Below are 24,392 nucleotides of genomic sequence, written 5' to 3' on the forward strand. Positions count from 1 at the left end.
CAAGGAAGGCCTATGTCTTAACGTATGTTAAGTGTCACAACCTCGAGTCTTCACACTAGGTTCAAGTCCTTTGTATTGGCTTAGAAGTGCATTAATCCTTCCTGGATTGGTTTCTTTCTTTCTTTCTTTCTTTCTTTTTTTTGACCTGTGTGCTCTTGGCACAATTCAGGTTTAGCTTTGTGCTTCTTTGGCCCTGTGCAATGGCTCTTTTGTATATCTTGTCCTGGAATCAGACAGAATCATTAAGCTAAGTCCCATAATTTTTAAAATAATCAATGGCATCATTTTTATACTCTCAAGCTTTGGGGGCATGCATTGACATTATAGCAAATATATTTTAAACTTATATTACTGCAAAATCAAAAAGGTTAAAGAAAATCTTAATACTGGTGACATGTGTTTCAAATATAAAAAGGAGAGAAAAAATAAAAAACTGAAATAGTATATTGGACATGCAAGAAAAATATAATAAAAGAGTTTTAAAAATTCAAAAATTTAGCTTATCATTGACACACTGTGTCAGCTAAGAAAATATAGAATATGAGTCTTTCTCACCAAAAATGAGATCCATTTCTTCTTCATATCTGGCCATGATCCACTGTGAGTACAAGCAAATGAATTTCACAAAGTAAAAGTTTTTTTTTTTTAAATAAAGAACAGTAGTACAGATATGTAGGTATCAATATACCCAAAATTCTCAATATTCCAGTTAATTACAACAGCAAACAAACCCACTATCATTTTTTACATGAGTCTGCTGTATGACATTTAAAGAAATGGATACTTGTCACAAGTTTTTACAGACATAGCAAATCTTTCAACCTTGGTAAACCTATTTAAACAATGTTAAACTCATTTTGGGTCTAGAACATCAAGAAATCTAGATATCATAACAAAAAATGTGGCAGAGAAGTCTAGGAAAAACCCAAACCCCTGTACTGCTGATGTTGGGTAAAGTGAGCTGAAGAGTTATAAATGAGAGATGCTCCTCTTTTGAGAGTGCTTCTAGGGGTACAATGCCCTGGGATTAACTTCCCAGCTCCTTGGTATGAGACTGTGATGTCCCATCCATTCACATTTTTATAAATGTGGGAGGTGGGGATTAAATTTGTATTTCACTTCAGCTACTAACATGGACCTTACCTCCTGTTAAAGGCAGGAAAAATGACCAGAGATTGTTAAAAAAAATTCTAAAAATCATGTCTAAAGACCCCTTAAAATCAATTTGAGATATTTAGCTCATTAAATTTTCCAAAGGTTGTTATACAATTGTAGCAATGTTCTGATGGAGCCCATCTATCCTCTATGTGACAATTTACAAAGTCAAAACAGAAAAACTGTTTTTATATGGGCTTATTCAATAATGTTTGTTCAGTGTAGTTATGGGGGAAAGCAACAGAATATAACAGTAGTTAAAACCCAGTACATTAAAATGATTCAGTATAACAGAATAGTATTGAATGCATTAATATATGAACTTAAAACCAACAAAATTAAATCTTAAACAAAACAATCAGTAAAATGCAATAAAATACAGAGATTTTTATAAAGCATTAGAGTCCAAAAAGCCTTAAAAATATAACCTCCATTCTCTTTAAAGTTCGTTTTTTTTTTTTAATTGCCCATTTAGATACCTATTGTCAGAAGGCAGAAAATTGATAAGGGATAGGCAAAGGGGGTCAAGTGACCCCCCCAGGGTCACACAGCTAGGAAGTGTCTGAGGCCAGATTTTAACCCAGGACCTCCCATCTGTAGGCCTGGCTCTCAATCCACTGAGCCACTGAACTGCTCCCCCATAGTGAGGGTGGGTTTTTGGAATCTCAAATTGGGCCAAAGAGGGAGATGAATTTCTCCCCAGAATCTCAGGTGATATAAATAAAAGGACCAGTGCACTCAAAAGATATCCTCTTAAATAAGCCATGCTTGTAACTTCCTGTTTGGAAAAGTCTCTTCCTTCTCTTTGTTCTTCCCCCCTGTGATCCCCTGCCCCTTTCCCTCTGCCAAGTAGAGGCTAATTGTAGCCCAAAGAAAGAACACCCCCGTTTTTACCAGCTGGTGGAAGTGAGTCCTGGGCCTGGGGCAATGAGTTGCTGGGGCCATGCGGGTCGGGACTAGGAGAGTGGATCTGGGTCAAACAGATCCGGATTGCAGGAGCGCAGAAGTAGGCAAGCAGGCTCGAGCTGATCAAGAGGCTTTTCTGAAAAGCCTAGGAGAAACGTGGCTTAAAAGAAATTTATCTAGGCTCTTTTTTTAAAAAAATTTGAGAGTTTTTCTCTCGTCCCGTTTGGTCAACAGACTGTAATTAGTCTCTTGTAATAAAAGTATTATATTTTATGAGGTTTATTAACGATTATTAGAAACCAAGGATACAAAACAATAAGCCATGTTCCAAGAGCATGATTAGCCCATTCACAACCTACTTAAAACATGTTGCAGTCTCTGAGTAGAGGAAGAGAGAGAGAGGCCGAAGAAGGCATTGCAGCCAGTTTAAATACAAATTGTGTTCTCGCCAAGGTGGGGACTCAGGTGAGATTATAGGGAATTCTGGGAAGTACTGATGACTTCTGGGGATCGAAGTCTGGGGTTCAAATCTCCATTTTTACATAAGGGCTAGGCAATGGGGGTTAAGTGACTTGCCCAGAGTCATATAACCAGGAAGTGTCTGAGGCCAGATTTGAATCTAGGACCTCCCATCTCTAGACCTAGCTCTCAGTCCACGCTGCCACCCAGCTGCCACCCAGCTTCCTTGATTATTTGGTCCATGACTGTTACTTCCTCTTTCTCCCTTAATAATCCTGTCTTAACTCATTATAAACTGACTTCTAAACCATCAGATGGCTAATTACTTCTACTGGTCATTTCTCAGTGTCCTTGATTTTTCTGTGTCATTTGGACACTCACATTTTGAAACCCTTCTTTAGTTTCTTTTATGCTGCATTTTTCGAATTCACCTAGCTCAGGCTAAATCTTTGTTCCCTTTGTTACCTCCTCTTCTTGTTCCTTACCCCTAATGGAGGGTGGCCCTTAAAGCTCTTTTTTTTAGGCCTCTGCCCTCATTCACTGCCTTAAGGCGGCCATTCTTTCTTATGACTTAAATGTTTCAGATAACCCCCAAGTCTTGATCTTTCCTCTTTTCATTTGCTTACAAAGTATTTTCATTTTGATATTATGTTATCTATCAGTTTAATCCCAAGATGACCAAAACTAAACTAACAAATGATCTAATTTCCTTCCAAAATGATTTTTCTTAGCAACTATTCCATTTCTGTGTAAAGTTCCACTGCTTTTCCAGTTTCCCAGGCTAGGAACCTATCCACTTTCTCTTATCTGGGATATTTTGTCATAAGGCCTTTTTTTTTTCTTTTAGGATATCTCTTATATGTTCTTTTATCTCCAGTCCCACTCCTGAGTATATTTCTTCAACAAATATTAATTGCTTAAAATGTTTAGTGCTAGGGAAGATCTTTTCTGGAGGTACTTCCAAAGCTAAACTAGATAACTGTCTATCTAGTGTGGCTTCAAGGTAGAATCCCAAATGGAGGGTGGTAAAAATTAAATTAGTATCTAGTAATAAAAATATTATATTTTATGAGATTTATTAAGGATTATCAGAAATCAAGGAATAAAGAAAATACACAATAATAACCACGTGCCATGGCTGATTAGCCAATTCAGAATCCCTGCCGCTTAGCTTACTTACTACATCATTGCAATGGAATGGAAGAGAGAGGGGGAGGCATTACTGCCAGTTAAATACTAATTGTGATCTTGCCAACCTGGGGACTTGGGTGAGATTATACGGAAATCTGAGAAATACCAGGGACTTCTGGGGATTGAAGTCTGGAGTTCAAAATCTCCATTTTTACATTGTAATGCCTTGTGTGAGTGGGATAAAGGAGACTTTCCAGGGTTTCTATATTTCTTAGAAACCTGTTTTTTTTTTGGGGGGGGGGGGGGACGACAACAGATTAGGGTATAATATAAAGAGTTCAGTTTTTTTTGTTGTTTTTTTTTTAGTTGTAGAGACCTGGACTTTTTTATGCCATTCTGCATTGGATGAGATTTTGCTTCTCACTTTGATTCCTGCTCTTCCTTATCTTTTCCCTTTGACATTTCTGTCTCTGACAGTACTTCCAGCTAACAGATCATTTCTGTTATTCTTTCAGCATTTCACTCAGTGCATATCAATTTTTCTTTAGAGAAATCTGTGATTTCATCAGTTGTGTTTATTCCTTGTGGAAGAAGTAATTTTACTAATGTAGATTAAGGATTTTTCTGTAAATTATAGTCTTACAGAGCTGCTTGGGACACTGAAAGTTTAAGTGAGTTCAGATAGCTAGCATGATTCAGGGAGTCATGTTGGAAATCAGTTCATCTTGATTTCAAGACAGTTCCTTTTCTTCACTTGACTAGAGTGTCTCAATCCTGAATGCTTTGTGAACTTTGAAATGTTAGAAAGATGGGAATTGCTGCTATTGTTGTTGTTATTTATTTTCCTCATTGGTAGCCAATTAGGGTTGCCATTTTCTTGGTTATCCCTCTCAGGAATCTCTGTGGTAACTCCATGTGTCTCACATCTTTTGGGTCTCTTGTTTCCTGTATTGCATTTGGAACTATTCTATTTTGGCTTTATACTTTGAAATCCCTGTGTAGAAATTAATTGCCCTTGTGTTTGTTAGTAGATGGCATATGTATCTTGTTATGTTCCTGTGGCTTATGCAAATTTAAATTATTCCTGAGCAATTTAATACATAATTGAGTATTACTTGTTCTCTGAACCTTAATTCTTTATACTCTCTTTCCTCCTTCTGTCCTCTTATTTCTTTTACCATAAGCTTTTGGGGGAAGAGCCTGGGGAAATGGATTTTTACTGAATCTTCATCTACCCTATTCATCCGTCCATTTAGCCCAAAATTATAGCTAGATCTGGTACCAAGAAAGTTAGCGATGTGATAACTACTGACTTTTAATTCCTTTACTTCTTTTTCCAGTTGGAGTGAAATTATAAACTGTCTGAGTAATGGCAGCTAAATAAAAGTACAGCCCCTCCCACTCCTTTCCATTTGGTCAGGTAGAACAGATATCCAAATAAATATTTTAATGAAAGATTTATCTAGAAAAAAGAACTTATTAGCTTATGCCCTGCTTTGTCTTTTTCTAGAGGTCTAGATTCTACAAGGATTTATTCATTTATCTATAGGGGTAGATCAAGTCAACAAACATTTATTAAACACTGTGTGCTAGGCACCATGCTTAGTTCCAAGAATATAAATATAAGCATTACATTCTAATGGGAAAGATAACACATAAAAGGAACATGAAAAGGAGGAGGGAGAAAGTTACTCCCAGTTTTGGGCATGGTAAAGTCTAGAGAGTCAAGAATAGAACTGGAAGAGGAGTGGCTCTCCTAAAGACAATTATATCTAGTACTTCCTAGTCTTTATCTCATTGACTTACACATTTATGTAAGGGAAACTTTAGGAGGAAGAACTATAACTGAAGAAAGGATTTAAGAAGGACTCAAGCATAATTGGAAGAGGAGCAAGAGGAAGAAATAAAAAGACTGAAGAGCTGAAGGTAGACAAGCAGGAGAAGCACTTGAGAAGTAGACAAAAGATTTAATCAATCAGGAAGAATCTGAGAATAAGCTGTTTCTTCATTTGCCATCATTTGCTCTGGTTGGTTTCAGATCTGTCATCATCTTCATGTCCTGCCCAGAATAAACACATCACCATCTCATGACCAGGAAACTCATCGTAGGAATTGCTTCAGCTTTGCTACTCACATATCATCAGTATTCAACATTTGCTTCTGCATCTCTGATTGGAGGCCTAGAAGGTGGAGCAAAAAAGCTCCTGTAGTCTCCCTTTAAGGCTCAAAATGCGAGCCATCTCTTCATATAACACCAACTGCTCTGCTTGGTTTCAAGTCTAAGATCATGTTTTCTTCCCCTCTTCTCACTTCCTTCAGCATCTTTTAGGATATTGTTTTCCTCCTTTAGATTATAAACTCCTTGAGGACATGTATCTTTCTTTTTCTTATTGTATTTTCACCATTTAGCACAGTGACAGGCATATTACAGTAGATGCTTAATAAATGTTTATCAAAAGGGGTCAAAGTTTGTCAAGAGAAAGGAAAACATGTTGGGTGTGATTATTATGGTGATAGTGAGTTCAGAAGATGAAGTGAGTGACAATTTCAGAGCTAAAAGTATGGATACTTTTTAACAGTTTTCTCAGGAACTATAAGCAAAAATGATTAGCAACTAAGGATCTTCTATCTAGCAAGTATGGACAATTTTTCAGTGGATTTCATTATAGTATGCAATATTTGTATTTCTTACATATCCTAATGACTATAGTACAGACTAATGTCTTCTAGGAAAAAAGATTTAAGTGCTAATTATCAATTAGGAAAATGAGTATGCCTGAAAAACAGAAACAAAAACAAAGAAAGTTTTCAGTGTTAAAACAAAAAAGAAGGATATTTGAAGGGCCAGGGGGAAATCCTAATCCATTAGGAAGTTGGGGGATGGAAAAATTAAAAATATAAAAGGAAATATATTTATAAAGTGGAAATAAATATATAAAATAAAAAATAAATATATATGTATAAAAAGGAAGGTTCTAGATGTGCTAAAGAAGAAGCTATTACTGATTACATTCCAAGAAATAATATGATGATATGGATCCCCAGTTGCTGTCAGAAAAGAGATCATCTGTTGTAATAAATATGAGATCAAGAAGACTAAGTGGTGGTTAATGACTCCCTGCTGAATGAAACTGTCTACCTGACAACAATAATAGAAAATTTTGCTTTCTTCCTGGACCATCTAGGACATAGCTGAGAACCTCTAAGAAATTGTCAAATCAGCAGATTGTTACCTATTTTTGAGTGCCTCATATGGGCACAAATAATTTTTCTAGAAAGAACCTAGAAAACATTGATAAAGATTACAAAGTCTCAGGGAAGAAACTGAAGATGGGACATAGTGTTTTCATTCTTGTTGGCAATTGAAGGCAAAGAACTTCAGAAGAAAGGCAGATTTGGGAGGTGAAAAAAATAGTAGTGTCTGAGAATGGAATTTAGAACCATGTTTTAAAACTTAGGAAAAACAGCGATGGAATACATCTAATTTGGGCAATGTACTTGTCTGACATCTTGTAAATCTAATTAAAAGGCTCTTTAAAAGAATAAGAAAGGGAGGCAGAATGATGCCTTTATATCTACCCAACTAGACATCTGGAGAGGAGCTATAGCATTGAAAGAGTAGCAATAGAGATACTTAAAAGTTAGCAAGATCCAAAATGCCCATATAAGAAAGATGTTCTTGTATTTAAAAAGTGCAGTTTTTCTGTAGCCTACCTTGACTGAAAGATGAACTAAGTGAGCATTTTGGGAACTCTCACAAGCCTGGAATAATGGTATAATGTAGTAGTGACAGGGAACTCTATCTGGAAATCTGGTGGAGCTCTCAGCTACATTTGGAGAGGCTAATATTTTGTGGACTTTTCTTAATTATTTATTATTTCATTCTTTCAAGAGGTAGAGGAACCAACAAGGGAAACTTCTATTTCTGTATCTGATTCTCTCACTAACAAGAAATGTTCCTTGGGGTGCAGATAATAGGAACAATGAAGGGAAGGGACCAGATAATTTTCAAATTTGTAATTTGAGACAGAAAGGAAAGCCACAGATAAAATTATATTCATTCTAAACTTGGAAAGAGCCAGTTTCTAAAAGTTCAGAGGAAGTATAGATAGGACATCGTGGCCTAAAATTCTTTGAGGAATGTAGCCCAAGAGAAATGAGAAGCTCTCAAGCCAAATTTCAAAGACCAAGTAGAAATTCTGAAGAGGAAGAAAGCTAGGTGTTGTCCAAAGACCAAAATGGATATATGATAATTTCACCAAGCACCTTTTTAATGTATCTGGGAGATGGAAGGAAGGAAAGGTAATTAAGGATGAACACAAATTCTTGGCATCATATAAGAATAGTATCAAGAATTGGAAAACTCACAAGGAGTTGAGTCTAGTAAAAAAATAAGCTAAGGAACAAGGAGGATCAAAGGATAGAATAAGACTAATACTTTATAGCAGCAACTTATGGAGAAGGCAATACTGTTCAACTCATCAGTGGTTCTGTTTTTCTCTGCCTAAGATCTTTTACAATGGAAGGGGAAATGGCAGTTGGAGGTGGTCAGTGCTTGAATTTTTGTCTCATTAGAATTGACTCAGAGAGTTACAGTTGGATTTTTATCTTATGCTGGAGGAAACCGGGGGGGGGGCAGAATAAATGGGCAAAAAAAGCAAAATGGAGGGAACCATGCAATAATAATAACCCATAAAACAGAAATAGATATCAGAGTATATTAAAAAGCAGAATCTTACAATAAATTGTTTATAAGAACACACTTGAAAAAGAGAGATTAACAGAGCAAAGATAAGAGGTCTGGGGCAGAATCTTTTATGCTTCAGATGAAGTGAAAAAAAGGATTAGCTATCATGATCTCAGATAAAGGAAAAGTAAAAATAGATCTAATTAAAAGAGATAAGTGAAGAAACTAAATTTTGCGAAAAGGCACCATTAACAATGAAGTAATATTAGTACTAAACATCTGCACTAAGTGGTATAACATCCAAATTCTTAAAGGAAAAGTTAAATAGGTTATAGGAGAAAACAGAGAGTAAAACTATATGGGGGGAGGGGCAGCTGGGTGGCTCAGTGGATTGAGAACCAGACCCAGAGATGAGAGGTCATATGTGTAAGAAGTAGAGCAACACCATTGTTTTGCTGTCATAAAGAATCTAGGCATCTAGCAGAGGGGATGAAAGAAAGATAAAGAAGGGAGAGGATATGGCCTGCAAAACTCCCTTGCCCTCCTCTCTATTCATAATCTGGCTCCATCCTGAGCATGAACCTGCACAGAATCACTCAGTTGAGATGTTCTGCCCTTTTTTTCTAAGGGGGCAGTGCCTCTGAACAAGAGTCAAAGTAGACCCTTCCTCAACCTTTAAAAAGCATGTGGTACCTTTTGTTGCACACAAATAATTAGGATATTAAATGGTTATAATTTTGCCTGATAAATAACTGTGTATACTATATATTATCTATGTTGAGCTGGACAAAATGCTCATGTATTTGACTGTGAAGTATCAGAAATCTAATGACAGGACTTTACCTAATCACTTTTGTACTTTTAAGGTGCTAAATAATAACAGTCATTTCTCAACCAAATAATTTCATTCCCAAAGATTTTATCATATAATGATTAAATACCTTGTATAAGGTTGTTGTTTTTAAATCTAGAAAACTGACTACCAGATACTCATTAATTCAATGATTTATAAATGTATCTGCCATAGTATAAGAGAATAATTTTGTTTTAAAGGTATCCTATGCTCGACCAAGCTCAGAAGTTATCAAAGATGCCAATTTGTATATTAGTGGACTCCCAAGGACAATGACACAGAAAGATGTGGAGGACATGTTTTCACGATTTGGACGCATCATCAACTCCCGTGTACTTGTGGATCAGACAACAGGTATGCCAGGCAACACATGATATCTAAATCACTGCTTGCTAAAGTTTATGATGACAGATGCTTTTTTTCCCCTTAAGCCTGGCAGTTTTTTAAAGGAAACAGAAATTTCAAATATGATATGAATGTTTAATTCCTTTGTAGGATGGACAGTTAACTTATTGGATGATGATGCCTAGGCTTAAGACTTCTTAAGTACATGGGGCTGGATAAAGAAGTACAAAGAACAGGAGCCTCAGTTTTTCACTGCCATTCAATATTGAAGGCATAGAAGAAACATAGTTAATTTCCCCTATCAGATCTGTTTAGGAAAGAAGGGTTGGGCCATCAAGTGTCTGTCTTAGAAATGCTTAGGAAGAGGATGACCTGCTTGACTAGCTCGGTGGGGGAAGTTTGGAGGAAAGATAGAGTTCCATTTTGGACATAATCACTTTAAGATGTCTCCTGGATATCCAGTTCAGGATGTCTGATAGGGAGATAGAAATTCAGGATTCAAGGTTAGCAGAGAAATTCAACATAATAGAGTAGATTTAAGAATCATGAGATAGTAATTAAATCTGGGAACTAACGAGATAAGCAAGTGAAGTTGAATAGAGAGAGAAGAGAAGGTAACCCAGGTCAGAACCTAGGGTTAGGGGGAATGAGTTGGAAGAAGATTTAGCAAAGAAGGAAAAGTGGCCAGATGGGTAGAAGGAGAATCAGGAGAGATTGGTGTCCCAAAAGAATTAGAACCAAGAGAATATCAAGGAGGAAGTAGTGAGCCACAGTGTCAAAGAGTTCAGAGAGGTTGAGGAGAATGAGGATTGAGAAAAGGCCATTGGATATAACAACTGATAAATAAGTAAGAGATCACTGGTACTGAGAGAGAAGTTTTGGTGGAATGATAAGGTCAAAAGCTTCTTTTTAGCCTCTTTGCTACTTAAGTGAGTAAAGGCAGTGAAGACAGCAATTGCTAGCAAGGTGACATAAAATATTCTCATTTTAGTCTTTGGGGTTGGGAATGAACATTTTTAAAAAGAGAATATTGGATGGATCAAAAAGATAGTAGGAAAATGAAAAAGTTTAATTGGAATAATAGATGGAAAGAGAGGAAGGGCAGAAAGAGTTTCTGGTGAATAATCCATATCCATAATCCATACATGAATAATATCATAGCCATGCTATAGTACCAGAAGGCATCATCAGTGCCTCCTATTCTCTTTGTTCTAGTTCTTCCTTATCTCCTTTTTTCCCCTTTTTCACTCTAATAATTTCTTTTTTAAAGGAAACAACCATGTACATAAAACTTAAGAGGTGGTGGGCAGGGCAGAATTGGTCATTTTTGAACCTACTTTTACCCCTTGTAACTCTGAAGGAGATTGTGGTTGGAGGGGAAATTGAGCCTTACTGGTTGTCCCTGTAAATTGCAAATGATACATTGTAGGACCTTTTGCTATTGAAGTGTCCAGAAATCTTACTACTGATAAATGGAGAGAATGTTTGTTCTCTATCATAGATTAAGTGAGGGAGAACGGTAGTGGAGAAAGTGAATGTTGAATGTTTAAAAACATTTCACTTGGAAAATAAAGTTTTGTCTTGCATGCTTTTGTGTAAAATGCTTCTTAATATTAAAAGATTTATAATTTGGGAAATTATCTTGAGAAATCCTGATAGCCAGAACTTTTTGGAATTTTCACTGTATAGTCCTTTACAGTAATGTATACAACATATAATTTACAGATTCATGCAATTTGGCATTTTTACTTCTAAACTACTAGAGTTTTATTCTAAAGAAATAATGTAAAATTCGTCTTTCCAGAATTTTTTTCATCTTCAGTTAAAGTTTTCTTCCAAATTGTAAAAAAAACTAATATAATCATGATTTGTGATGTAATTTCAAACAATACAAATAGGTTGAAAAACTACATGTATGTTTTTAATGATCTTTTTGTATTAAAAGATTTGTTCCCTAATATTTATCTTAGAGAATGAGTTTGTTCCCTGATATTTTTTCCAGGGACACATTAATGGCATTGGCTTTAACTTTGTAATTATTAACAAAGTTTTCAAAATTAGAAGAGTTCTCATGCAGTTGGTGTTGGTCTGTGGGATGAGTGATTTTGAATATTTGGATAGTTTTTACTTCTGCTTAAATAGTCATGAATCTAATGAGAAAAGTTTCCAGTACAAGGTGAGTATCTCCTGGCAGCCCTCTTTGGTACTTTTAATGTTCTGTGGAGAAATGAATATTCTGGCTAGGGAAGTTTGGAAATATTTTCTGAGAAGAGTGAGGCATCTCTTCGTTCTATCTATTTCATGTATTGTGACTGAGTTTCAAAGGAAATCTAATTTGTACTTTGGTGAGAGAGTTTTCTCTGAGTGGCTATATGAAAAATCTTTCATAGGCTCATTTAAAGTTTGATCTCATTTTTTTTTCAGTTTTATTGATGTATTTTGTTTTTACATTACATTTTCAGATTATCTCCAGTCTTAGAGAGATATCTTGTTCTTAAGTAAAACTGATAATACAATGATGTCATCTGAAATTGTATGGAACATTCTGTAGCACTGCCAAACAAAAAGTTTTTAAAAAAAATTAAAGAAACCTATTTTCTCTCTCTTATCCCCATCCTGCTGAAAAAAGGGAAAAGAAAAAATAAAATTCCTTATAATAAAAATGCAGCAAAGTTTCTCTGACAAAGGGCTTATTTCCAAGATATATAAAGAACTGATTCAAATTTATAAGAATAAGAGCCATTTCCTAATTGATAAAAACTGGTTTAAAGATATGTGTATGCATTTCTCTTGGGAAGAAACTCAGGTTATCAATATCCAAATGAAAAACTGCTTCAAATCACTGGTAATTAGAGAAGTACAAGTTAAAGTACTTTGAGATTCTATTTTAAATCTGTCAAATTGGCAAGATGACAAAAAAGGAAAAAACATGATAAAAATTATGGGGTTGTGGGAAAACAGGGACATTTTGATACTCTATTATTGGACCTGTTATAGGCTACAACCTATCTGGAAAGCAATTTGGGATCCAACCCAAGTTACTAAAAGAGTATATGCCTCTTGATCCAGCTATACCACTGCTAGGCCTGTACTCAATAGGGATCAAAGAAACTAAAGGAAAAGGGCCTATAAATAGAAACTATTTTTGTAATAACAAAAAACTTGAAATTAAGGGGATTCCTATCTATTCAGGAAGAATTTGAGTAAATTGTAGCAAATGAATATGATGGACTATTTACTATTGTAAGGAATGAAAAAATTGTTTCAAATTATATAAAGATTTGTATGAATTGATAACAAAGGGAAATAAGAATCAAGACAGTTTATAATATAATCTATAAAAACTAGCAATTGTGAATTCTTTTATAAACTGATGAAAAATAAGCAGAATGAGGAACAAATACAATAGCAACAACACTAAAGACAAACAACTTTGAAAACCATAAGAACTATGATAAATATACTGACTATCCAAGATTCCAGAGAACTGATGATGAAACATATGCTCTATACCTCCTAACAGAAAGGCAATAGATATAGGGGGAATATGAGACACAGATATTTTTGTATATAGCCAAGGAATTTGTTTTGATTTATTTATATTCCTCTTTCAGAATCTTTTGTAGGGAATTGGAGCAGTAGAAGTTAGAATGAGGAAACGGAATATTCCCCTAAAGTTTGTAGACTTTCCTTTTCATGTATGCATGCATTTATTAGCTAGAATAGTATACTAATAGTGAAACTAAGTCTTCATTCCTATCCATTCCTCAATACTTAAGAAAGCTGTTTTTTCTCTGGAAGATAGAATTGTTTAAAAGAAAATTGAGGGCATAATTAAAAAGTCTCCATTTAAGTACTCCTTAACATGAGGCAAATTGTACTAAGAATTATTCAATGGAAAAGACTTATTCTTCACTGCCTTTCTGGAGGTGAGAGAGGATGCCCAGAGGGAGCAATAAAAAATTATTAGCTACTGTCTTCACACTTAAATGTTGGGTTTCTCCTTTTGGATTTCAGCATATATATGTGTAAGGTTATCCACCATATCAGCCATACTTTAAAAGGAAAATGCCTTTGACTTTTTTTTTAATAAAGTCTTATTTTCTGTGTTAGAATTTTTATTAAGTGTGGGTTCCAAATCAGTACGACTAGGCAATTGGGGTTGTCATGTGTCCAGGGTCATACAGCTGGGAAGTGTTTGAGACCCATCTCTAAGACTGATGTTTATTCACTGAGCTACCTACCTCCCCCTCTTGACTTCTTATCAAAGGATGCTACTGAGCCTCAGATCTCCAGACTGGTGATATTTTTAGATCACAGCCCTTTGGTCTAATCTGCTCCTCAATCTACTCTAATCTACCCTAAACTAAAAGATGACCAGAATTCCCAGTTTAAGAATGTGCTGCAGAAGCTCACTATCAAATTAAAACTCTCCTTTCTCGCTTATACTTTAATAATCTTACTCATTTTCTTTTACCTTGACTCTGTATCTCAGTAAATACATTATTCCTCTGCCTGGATTCTTAATTTTGTCTGTTTTCTCTCTGACACTTATTGTCTTTACATTTACTATTTCCTCACTTAGAATACTCTATCTTGCCATCATCACAGTCCTAAGTACCTGTTTTCATCATGCTAAGCTTGACTTTGTGCTACTTCTTGCCCTTTAGGAATTTAAAATCCTAGACACTCATTTATAGGACATGTAGATGATTGAACAGAACTCTTAAAACTATGGATGGACTATAAGGCATTTAAGTTAAATGTCAAATATGAAGGCAGTTTAGGAGTGGAAGGTAAAAAAATGCATGACAGTAGAAGTCAGGGACAATTGACTCCTTATTAGGCAAAACGAAGCTAAAAACTCTTTTCTGATCAATCCTGGAAAACTGTAGGGAGAGCTAGGTTTCAGAAGCTGTTTAATTATAGGAATAGGGCAAGTGGTCTTTGGGGAAGTATGGAAGGAATTCTGATGATTCTTGAAAGGAGGTGGATTTGGGTAGTTTTAGGAACAGATTAGTCTGGGACTACCACTAGCCTAGAGATGTGAAGTAGATTAGTATCCTTTGATATGTTCACATTGATGTGGATAAATTAAGTCACAATAATCATGGATTGAATAACTCACCAAACAGATGGCATTGATTTTAGTGATTACCTCAAGAAAGGCAGTTCTGATTAGATTGGTGATCTAATTTTTTGGCCCATAGAGGGTTGAGAGATGGGTTATGTTTGGAGTATATGTGAGAGGGTAGAGGGAATAAACTACTGCTGCCAGAAGCACCTAGTGAAAGAAGCATGAAAGAGGTAATTGATAGCTAAGGAGAAGACAAAAAGACTTTAAAAAGCAGACAGGATTGAGGGTGATGGTTAGTGGAAATCTATGTTCAAAAGCAGAGAATACAGTTGTAATTTGGAAGCAGCTCCAAATTAAAGCATAATTCAAAGTAGTGGTAACCTATTTTAATTGTTGGGGTGTGGGGGCAAAAAAGCCTCCCTTTAAATTGAGGAGGCAAAAAAGCCATCTTGCATGGGCCAGATTGTGAACATTAGCCCATCTTCTCTCGTAGGGTCCATTTTCAGGTAACCACAAGCAAGGGGTTTGCCTCCAGAAAGCTGTTTTGTCCTTACTTGTGCAATATGTTTTTTATTTGGACTGGGGAGACTGGGGAATAGCGGGAGATACTTTGTTGACTTGATTTATGGAGTCTACAAAGCCTATCAACAGGTATAAATATATATTTTTTTTCATTTGCAGTTATCTCTTGGGTATTGATTGAGCATGTGTTCAATTGTATGTGTATGCACCAATAGGTGTTAAATGTTTTAATTTAAAATTTCTTTTAAGATACTCTTTGGGCTTTAAAGCTGCTTGTGGGCTTTGTCTTAGGATAAGCAATGTCTTAGTTTATCCTTTTTCATACTACTTTTGAATTGAATAAGACATTTTGTCAAGTAGTTTGTAATATTTATTATTCCTAAGAAATGTGATTTGGCACTATACTTCCTCGACTTTAGGGTAGTCATTTAGACTGAATGCCAACATTCTGTTCTATTTTTAAGGCAAATTTAGTCATTTCGTGTGTTGTTTGAGAAAAATGAGTTATTTTGTTTTTATATTTAGGTCTAATGTTAATTTGTTCCATTTACTAAATTAGCAATATAATTGAGTTAGGTTGTGGAAGAGTTTAATTTTTGTTTTTCAATGCATTTTTTCCCTAACTGCATTTTTATTGATTTGTTAAAAAGGTTTGTCGAGAGGGGTTGCATTTATCCGGTTTGACAAAAGATCAGAAGCAGAAGAGGCAATTACCAGTTTCAATGGCCATAAACCCCCAGGTTCTTCCGAACCCATAACAGTGAAGTTTGCAGCCAATCCTAACCAGAATAAAAATGTGGCGCTGCTCTCTCAGCTGTATCACTCACCAGCTAGACGATTTGGAGGGCCAGTTCATCATCAGGCACAAAGATTCAGGTGGGTCAGGAGGACTAATTCACTTCAGGTCTCTGCTGTCACTCTTACCCAATCCATTTCCATTTAGGACCAGAGCTGCATTTTTAAAGCTATAAATAGCTTTGTCCTGGTGTGTGCATCAGTTATATGAGAACTATTGCTAAGATGAAACTGTTCAAAACTAATATGTTGTTTTGGAATCCTTCCCTTCCCCCTCCCCCCCCCCCCCCCAAATGTATCTTTATGAAAATGCTGATTTCCATAGTGGTGTCTTCTTGAGCTGGAATTAAAGGGTGGGGGTTGGGGGGAGGGGTGTGAAACAGGCAAGATCCCTGCTACATAGAGTGAACTGTTAAGTACTTGAACTCGGGGTCTCTAGTTAAATGAGACTCAAAGAATAAGCTGAAGCAGCCCACCCACAGGGAAATCAGCAGGCGCAGTTGGATGGGATTGTATTTTCCAAACAAACCTCTAGATATTTGACCAGCAGTTCTAGGGCAAACCTGTCTTTTATATGCTCTAGTCTAAAACTCCTTTTCCAAAAGTGAGCAATAATGGATACAGGGACCCTGGTTTTTTCCAGCTTGAAAATACCCCATAATATTGGTCCCACATGTTAGGAGGCTGTCCCTGTAAGGTAGTCTACAATGGAGTAGATGCAGAACTGGGAGTCACTGACTTGGAATTTCAAAGTTGGCTTTGCTGCTGCTGCCTTGCTGCCCACCCTGAGGCGGGTCACAACTTTCTGAGCCTGTTTTTCTGTTAAACAGAAATGGCATGTTGACTGATCTCCCTAGCGGGCTGAGGATTTTTCTTCATGACTGTAAATACCAGAAGTACGTTTCTCATCAGATATCCTCATCTTTGTGTTTGAGAAATCAGGTCAGAAGGACTTGTTCAATCCCACAGGTGAAATTTGTTTTCCAAGGCCTGATGAAAGTTTAGTACTCCATACCTCCCATTAATTATCCTATGCTGCAAATGAATTATCTGACTTCTCTTATATATGGCTTTGCTAATTTGAAGGCAGATCACTGAAGGGTTTGTTTTTTGTTTTTGTTTTTTTTTCTTATTGAAAAGTGAACTGGATACTCTTTGAAAATCATAATGCAGCTCTTAAAGCTCCCAGTTCTCTGGCACTTTTCAGATTTGCAAAGTGCTTTCCTCACATCCATCTTGTATAAGGAATATAGAGAGTTAGATGGATTATTATCCCCATTTTACAAATGAATAGATTTTGTCCATGGTCTCATAGCTAAGCAGTGTCAGAAGTAGAAATTAAACCCAGGACTTCTGGCTCCAAGGGCAACAGTATTCTTTCCACTAAGTCATATTACCTCTCTTGATTGGTGGTGAGTGTGGAGTGACTGCTAAATAGATTAAACAATCAGGTAATGGAGCTAAAGAATAAGAGAAGAATGGGGACTTTTATCCTAGGAGATAGAAGGAAAGAATAGAAGGAAGATAGAGAAGAACTAAGATTTCATAGAGACGCAAAAACCTAAAGTAGCTAGAAAGAATAGCAAAAAAAACCCTAAAATGTAAGAATGGAAAGGGAAAAGAGGGAGATAAGCAAAGATAAAGAGGAAGGGGTTAGTTACTGAGGAACATATGAAAACAGACGGAAGAGGGCATGAAATAGCAAAATTCAGTGTGGTGATTGCTCTAGGAAAAAGCCCTCATAAGTAAGAAGTGTATCTGAATCTTCATGTTTACATAGGGAAAAAATAGGAAATAGGTCATTTGTTTATGACTGTTGAGGGAAAATTAATCAGCTGTAATTGGTAAAATAGAAATCCACTGACCAGAATTTCAGATCACAAAAATGTAAATAAAATATGACTGAAATAGCAGCTCAGAGGTATTTTTCAGTGTGGCAAAAGTGATATAAAATGCTAGATCCATTTTATTTTATTCATATTAGGAGTTATCCCCAGGTTGAGTGGGGAAGCAGGGCTTATGGGAATATTTTACAAAGCAGAAGTTTTTCTGAAATATAGGACCCTATTTTTAGTTTTTAGTTTTGTTTTTTTTTTTAAAAAGCATCTTAGCAAAGTTTGTGTATCTGGTACTTGAACACGTATTCCCAATCATGATTGGCATTAGTTAATTGCTGTCCCAGATAGCCTTGAAATTCCTTAAGGGAGAGTTCTAGTAAGTTATCAACTGAAATGTTTAGGTATGCCCGGCTAAACAACTGTCTTAAAGCTTATGGCCATTTTACATATCTCTTATATTCTCCATCTATTAAAAAATAGACCTCTTTGAAAAATGTACTGCCTAGAAGTAGCATAAAGATAATAATGGCCCTTTGATCAGTAAAAGACATTTCATTCCTCTTCTGTCTTATCCACCCATATCAGTCAATAATGTTTAATGGCCTTTCAAGGCATATCATGTTCCATACCTGGACAAGCAGATGGGATCTGCTTATTACTACTCATTAAAGTCTGGATCTAGTCTTTGAACTCATTTAGACAAGCAGATATAATAACCTTCTTCAGAGTGTATCTCAAGTTTTATACCAATTCTATTTCATGCTTCAGCAGTCTTTAGCTTTTTCTAAGACGGGATCTTTTAAAATTGTAAGACATCCCTTGGGTAGAATGGATCCTATGATCTATACTTCTGCAAGTAATTATCTGTAGAAGTATCATTTTGGAAAAGGATGACTAGCTACTAATGATGTGGGATCTCAACCAGTGCCATTGCTATTCACTATATCTCAGGTCCCAGTGGGATAAATCATTTGAGTCATAAAGCCCTCAGTTGAATTACCTGGTCTGTTGTTCTATTTTACAGGCAGGTACATCTTGATCACTTCAGCTCATTGAAGATTGCCCTGTGCTATGTTATCCAGTTATCCTGGCTGGTGCCATAGATCCTTCAGGAGAAGGGGTGCTTTCAGCAGAGATGCCCTAGAGCTCTTTTCCAGTGATCTTCTAAAGAATCTAAAGGAAAGAACAGTTATAATAGGGGGAAAGGAGCAAAAGTAAACTGATCTCCCCATTCTTTCTTTCCATTAAGAGAGTTCCTAATGGTATCAGAAAAGAGTTTCTAGAGAATAGTAAGATCTGCTAGGTTCAAGAAACCCATAGGGGAAATGATAAAAGTTCCAACATCTTAATGATGTGGAAAGCTAGGGTAAAGTCTAGTACTAGAGAAAGCAAAAATGACTTACTTTGGGAGGAGAAATCATTTTATGGCCCCAGATTTTCCTTTCCAAATTATGTTTTTCCATCTCAGTCTTGAATAAACGAGGTCAGCAATTTCACCATCTTTTGTGACCCCTGCTCATTGCCTAACACTTCTTAGTTTAAGTATGTGAGTTGCTGTTGTGCCCTGATGATGCTTAAGTTTCCATCTTCACCACCAGTAGTATTGAGTAGTCATACTGCTGTTACTTTTTTTTTGTTTGGGGTAAGAGGGAATGTGAGGAAAGGGGCCCAGAAACTGCCTCCATTGGTGGTTTGGCATTCATGTTTGAGAGTTTTTGTTATCTATCTTCAGTTGTTTTTTCTTCCATGTTGATTCATTTGATTGAATTGAAATTTTACATGAATATTGTGCTTTTTATTTGCTAGGTTCTCCCCTATGGGTGTAGATCACATGACTGGGCTTTCTGGTGTAAATGTCCCAGGAAACGCATCTTCTGGCTGGTGCATCTTCATCTACAACCTTGGTCAAGATGCTGATGAGGGAATCCTCTGGCAGATGTTTGGCCCCTTTGGTGCGGTTACCAATGTGAAAGTTATTCGCGATTTCAACACCAACAAGTGCAAAGGTTTTGGTTTTGTGACCATGACAAACTATGAAGAAGCCGCCATGGCCATAGCAAGTCTCAATGGCTACCGCCTGGGGGACAAAATCTTGCAGGTTTCCTTCAAAACCAACAAGGCCCACAAATAACTCGCTCCCGCTGTTTGGTACGGAATAGCTCACTCAGAGTGACACCAGTTGAAGCATTTTTTTGTTAGTGTAAAACTCATTTGCGCCAATTTTCACGTGTTTGTCTTAGTCTAAATGAGAAGTGAAAAGGTTTTTTATACTCTGGGATGCAACTGACATGTTCAAATGTTTGAGATCCCACAATGTTAGACCAATTTTAAGTTTCTTAAGTTATTTCCTTTAAAATATATATGAAACAGAAATCTTAGTAGACTGCATTAACTAACCAGCCCCTCTGGATGGTGGTAAAATTGAAGCATGCTTTAACTTATAAGACTGTCTAACATTTGTTTTATTTAGTGTTTCCACAAACTGGAAAAACAATTCTTTTTCTTCTTAGTTGTTAAACTAAAGATGTTAGACTGACGCTGAGTGTGCTTTTTCTCAATAGCTTAAGCATTTAAAATGATTGACGCCTTAGTTGACAGTAAATTGCTTTCCAAAGCAATTTTCATTGCCACTTTTCTGTTGACTTAATCTTCATTTTTTTGGTTTTTTTTTTAAGTGGTCTTGTAAGTAGTAGCATGCCTGCCTGATTTTTAACACCATTGGGGAGGTAAGTTGCACGCTGAGCCGTGGCCAAACTGTCAAAATTAAAGTACAAAGATTTTTCAGAAGCCCAAGTTTGAGTAGGAATGGACCAAAGAGTTTCAAAGAAACTCCAAGAAGATTCCAGAGTCAAATTTAATCTCCAAAACAGTGTGAACATATGTTGCTCCTTTGACATCCTGAATCTTTTGTCCAAATAGCATATGCCTGGTGCAGTACATCCTGGTACATTATCTTTTGAGAGAACTTTGCAGTTTCAAAGATCATTCAACATAGTTTAAATTCACAAGGATAGTTCTATTTTGTAATAACACATAAACATTTGAGCATTGTATTTCTCGCATCCCTTCTTGAGCGCTAGATTCTTTTATCCTATCTTAGTAGAGTTTTGTTTTGAAAATTTGCTTTCATATGAACACTCAGCAGAAAAGTACTTATTTCTTGCCAGTTATCTATTAACAAGAAGACTTTAATTTGTAGTTTTAAAGATTAACCCCCAAAGTTTTCTTCATGCTGCCTTGACTATTTTGGGTTGTTCTGTTTCTGTTAAATTTTCTTTTGCTTTTTTGTGTTTTTTGTTTGTTTTTACTTTTGCATTTAAGACCATTAAATTTGATTTTGTTTTGCTCAAATTTTGTTTTGTTTTTTATTTTCAATTTTCTTTTGTTTTGGATAGGTATTGTACAGAAAGTCCAACATTCAGGGAGAATTGTCAGGTCTTAAGGAGTTTACTGGCCTCAAGAAAAAGCCTTGACATATCTGTGGTGGCAGTATAAACTGTATCATCACAGACTTGATTCTTTTGTAAACCTACAGGTGTTGGTAGGTAGAGTTAGAAAGAGGCCACATCAGGTAGGTAGGCTGGTAGCATGAAGGAGGAGGACTCCAAGAAGCTGTTTCAAGAACCTGATCTGATTTTTATATAACTAATGTAAAGAGAAAGACAAAAAAAAAATGGGATGACTTAGGACCAGCAATTTATAACTATGACATGAGATGGAACTATGTAAAGATGATGTTTTTTTAGTTATTGATATAATGGAATTACTGATTTATTTATTTTTTTTTTAAAGGATAAATTAGGCAATAGATATCACCCTCTCCCAATATAGTTCACTATTTTCAGAAGCATCTGGATGGTTGGCCTCATAAGTGCTTTCCATTCACCTAGCGCTTCCAAAATATTGAGTCCTCAGCACTTGTTTGTATTTGCTTCACAACTTCTAAAAGGTTTCCTTTTTTTTTTTTAATTTTTTACACATGATAAAAGATTGGTACCAAGGCTTGGCCTTGAGAGCTAGCTGGACACTGCCCAGGACCCATCTTACTCTCAGAAGTAACAAACTCCAGAGGAATGTAGCCACTTTTAATGACAAGGGTTTGTGGTCTCTGCTCCATTTACTTTGCTTTAAATGGGGGGAAGGGGGAGGGGGGGAAAGTGTAGCTTCTATTCTGGTCTAGAAACAGTGCCTATTTGCTGGAGTAAATGGAAAGGTAGTCACTGTGGTCTTGCTGTGGAGAATTTTTATATTTTGAGTCAGTGTCTTCTATGAGAAAATAATACTTTTTTGGTCATGGCAGCATTCAAAGCCTTTCTCTTAAGTCTTCTGAATGAAGACATGATTTGTGGTTCTGAATCTTACTTTGAAAGCCAGCATATATATACAGTTTGCTACCAGCTTTGACTAGTGCTTGACGTCTTAAGAGAATTCTACTCTAAATCATACACTTTGCAAATGATGATGGCATCTTTGCCAGCATCTATTTTCTCTTTTCCTTTGATTCAGCTTGGCTCTTCAGAATGGCAAAATATGGAGGTACTTGGGCTTGCATCTGTCACCTGACATTTTTGTGGTATTTGGGGTCCCCGTGGTTTTGAACACACTTGTCAACACAGGTCCCAGGCCTTTCTTCAGGAACATTTGCAGGAGTGTGGAGAGTTTTAGCCGTTGATGTATTACTTCTGGAAAGCAATCCACAGTTCTGACAGTTGTTCTAGTCACTCTGCTTTGCTAGAGACATTTTGTAGATTAGCTTAGTCTGAACCAGCCCGTCAGGTTTGTTCCTAAAAGGGAGAGCTCACTTTTAAAATGTCATGTTGCTAAAGGGATCCTTTTCCCAAACTTTGCTTAAACAGTTTAATCCCACTCCTCTTGAAAAAAGATGAAGACTACTTATTTTTGGAAGTTCCTATTTTCGAAAGCTTCCTTATTTAAAATAACTTGAAGAAAAGAATTGAGTGGACAGTATTAATTTAGAAAGCATAATTTTTCAAATATTTGAGATATTTTATTTGATTTAGTTATATTTTAGCTTTTGGTTTCCCCATTGCTTATGAATTAGACCTCCCGGTAATTATCTGCTAAACAAGACTTAGTTTGTGGTAATTTTTAAAAAATTAAGTTGTCATTGTTGATTCTACCCCTGCAGCTTTGCCTTAAATTGATTCCTCATTGTAAAATACCATGTCCCCTCCAGAGAGGGTTTTCTGTGTGCTAATTCTACCTCTAATAGGAAGTTCTTTCATTCTGATTTCCCACCCAAGGGCATCATTGTCCTTTCTACCATCTAACAAGTACACTATTGAAGCAGATCTAGATTGCTTTTATGTAGTTGGTACTGGGTCTGGTTAAACCTTCTCTGCTCCCAGAAAATGAGATTTTTCCTGTTTTAAAGGCAGGTGCCTTATTTAATGTTTGTAGGTCTGCACTTGCTATCAGTGCTGGGAAAGCCTAGGACCCAAAGACCTGTAGAGTCTGCTTATGGCTAAGCACCTGTGGTTATTTGCATATTCTATGTTGAAATTGCTTGGTTTAGATTCAGCACAGTTGTCAGATTTGGACATTGAAGTGGACATTATTCAAGTTGTTTGGTTTCATATCAGGTGCAGCATCATTTTGTTTCTATATGCTTTTGTAACATTCATGTGAGAGTAAGATGGTACAGATATCCTTCTTTTCTCTCCCAATCCCTTTTCCATGAACCAAATGCCAATGCACTAGATAAAACTGTTCTGGTCTTTGAAATACACCAGCCCCACCCAGTGTGGTTTGACCTGTAGGATACAGCATCTGTGTTCCCTGTGGCTCTACTGCTGGCTCCTTCAGGCTACAGGCCACCACACTTCCTAAAGATTGACAGGCAGCACAGAAGGAAGCTTTTTTTTTGTTTTGTTTTGTTTTGTTTTTTGTTTTGTTTTCTGTTGAGTGGAGTTTGTAATTCATGAGCCATTTTAATAATGATAGAGTAGGTGAGTTACCACCAGAATCTTTGAAATCCTATGGGGTTTCCATTTCAAAACTTTGATTTTCCTTTAACTTGTAATGATTGTTTCTTATTTCCAAGCCACCCTTCAGTGACATAGTTAATATTTTGCTTGGTCATTGAAAAAAAAAAGACTTTTGACGTTTTGAGCACATAAGTTGGGATAATTGGTGATTTGACCAGTAACTTTGAATAGTACTGTACTTTAAATCTTGACCTGAAGTCTTTTTTAAAAATTGGTTCCATCTCTTTTAACATGTAACATTTTGCTTACAAAGTAATCTGTTGTGGGACAGGAGGCTTTATCAATTGTTTCCCATATTGTACAGTAGATGGTTAAACATTTTGTATATTTAGTGTGTTTTAAGTTATTGATTTGTTTTATATAAAATAATTTATTTTTCAGGTACCATTTTTTTTTCATTTTAACTTTGTTTTTACATGGGTTTGTTTTCAATAAAGTATGACATTGCTGTCCAAAAGTCTAAAAGAAAATGAATCCCATTGTGTTCTTTTGAGAATGCTTCTGTAATTAGTTTTTGTGATTTTCAGAAAAGCACTACTGAGTTCTCCATCTTCCCATTGCTTTTTTATTCATATGATTAAAAGACCTTTAGTGTTTTTTAAGAGAAAAATCAGAT

The 24,392-nt window shown here is 36.1% G+C and overlaps 1 protein-coding gene across 3 annotated transcripts in view; it reads left to right on the plus strand.

Moving 5' to 3' along the window:
- ELAVL1 (ELAV like RNA binding protein 1) overlaps positions 1 to 24,246 on the plus strand; it is a 79,352-nt gene extending 55,106 nt beyond the window's left edge. The window contains exons 4-7 of one of the 3 annotated variants that reach the window (XM_016432275.2): positions 9,392 to 9,545; positions 15,786 to 16,011; positions 16,761 to 16,899; positions 19,575 to 24,246. In XM_016432275.2, coding sequence (XP_016287761.1) covers positions 9,392 to 9,545; positions 15,786 to 16,011; positions 16,761 to 16,899; positions 19,575 to 19,685 — 630 coding nt within the window. In that variant the 3' untranslated portion in view covers positions 19,686 to 24,246. The remainder of the gene's footprint in view (positions 1 to 9,391; positions 9,546 to 15,785; positions 16,012 to 16,760; positions 16,900 to 19,574) is intronic. The other 2 variants (XM_007489496.3, XM_016432274.2) reach the window with 2 other exon arrangements.
- The last annotated feature ends 146 nt before the right edge of the window (positions 24,247 to 24,392 follow it).

This window comes from Monodelphis domestica, chromosome 3, assembly GCF_027887165.1.
Source record: "Monodelphis domestica isolate mMonDom1 chromosome 3, mMonDom1.pri, whole genome shotgun sequence".
Taxonomy (NCBI): domain Eukaryota; kingdom Metazoa; phylum Chordata; class Mammalia; order Didelphimorphia; family Didelphidae; genus Monodelphis; species Monodelphis domestica.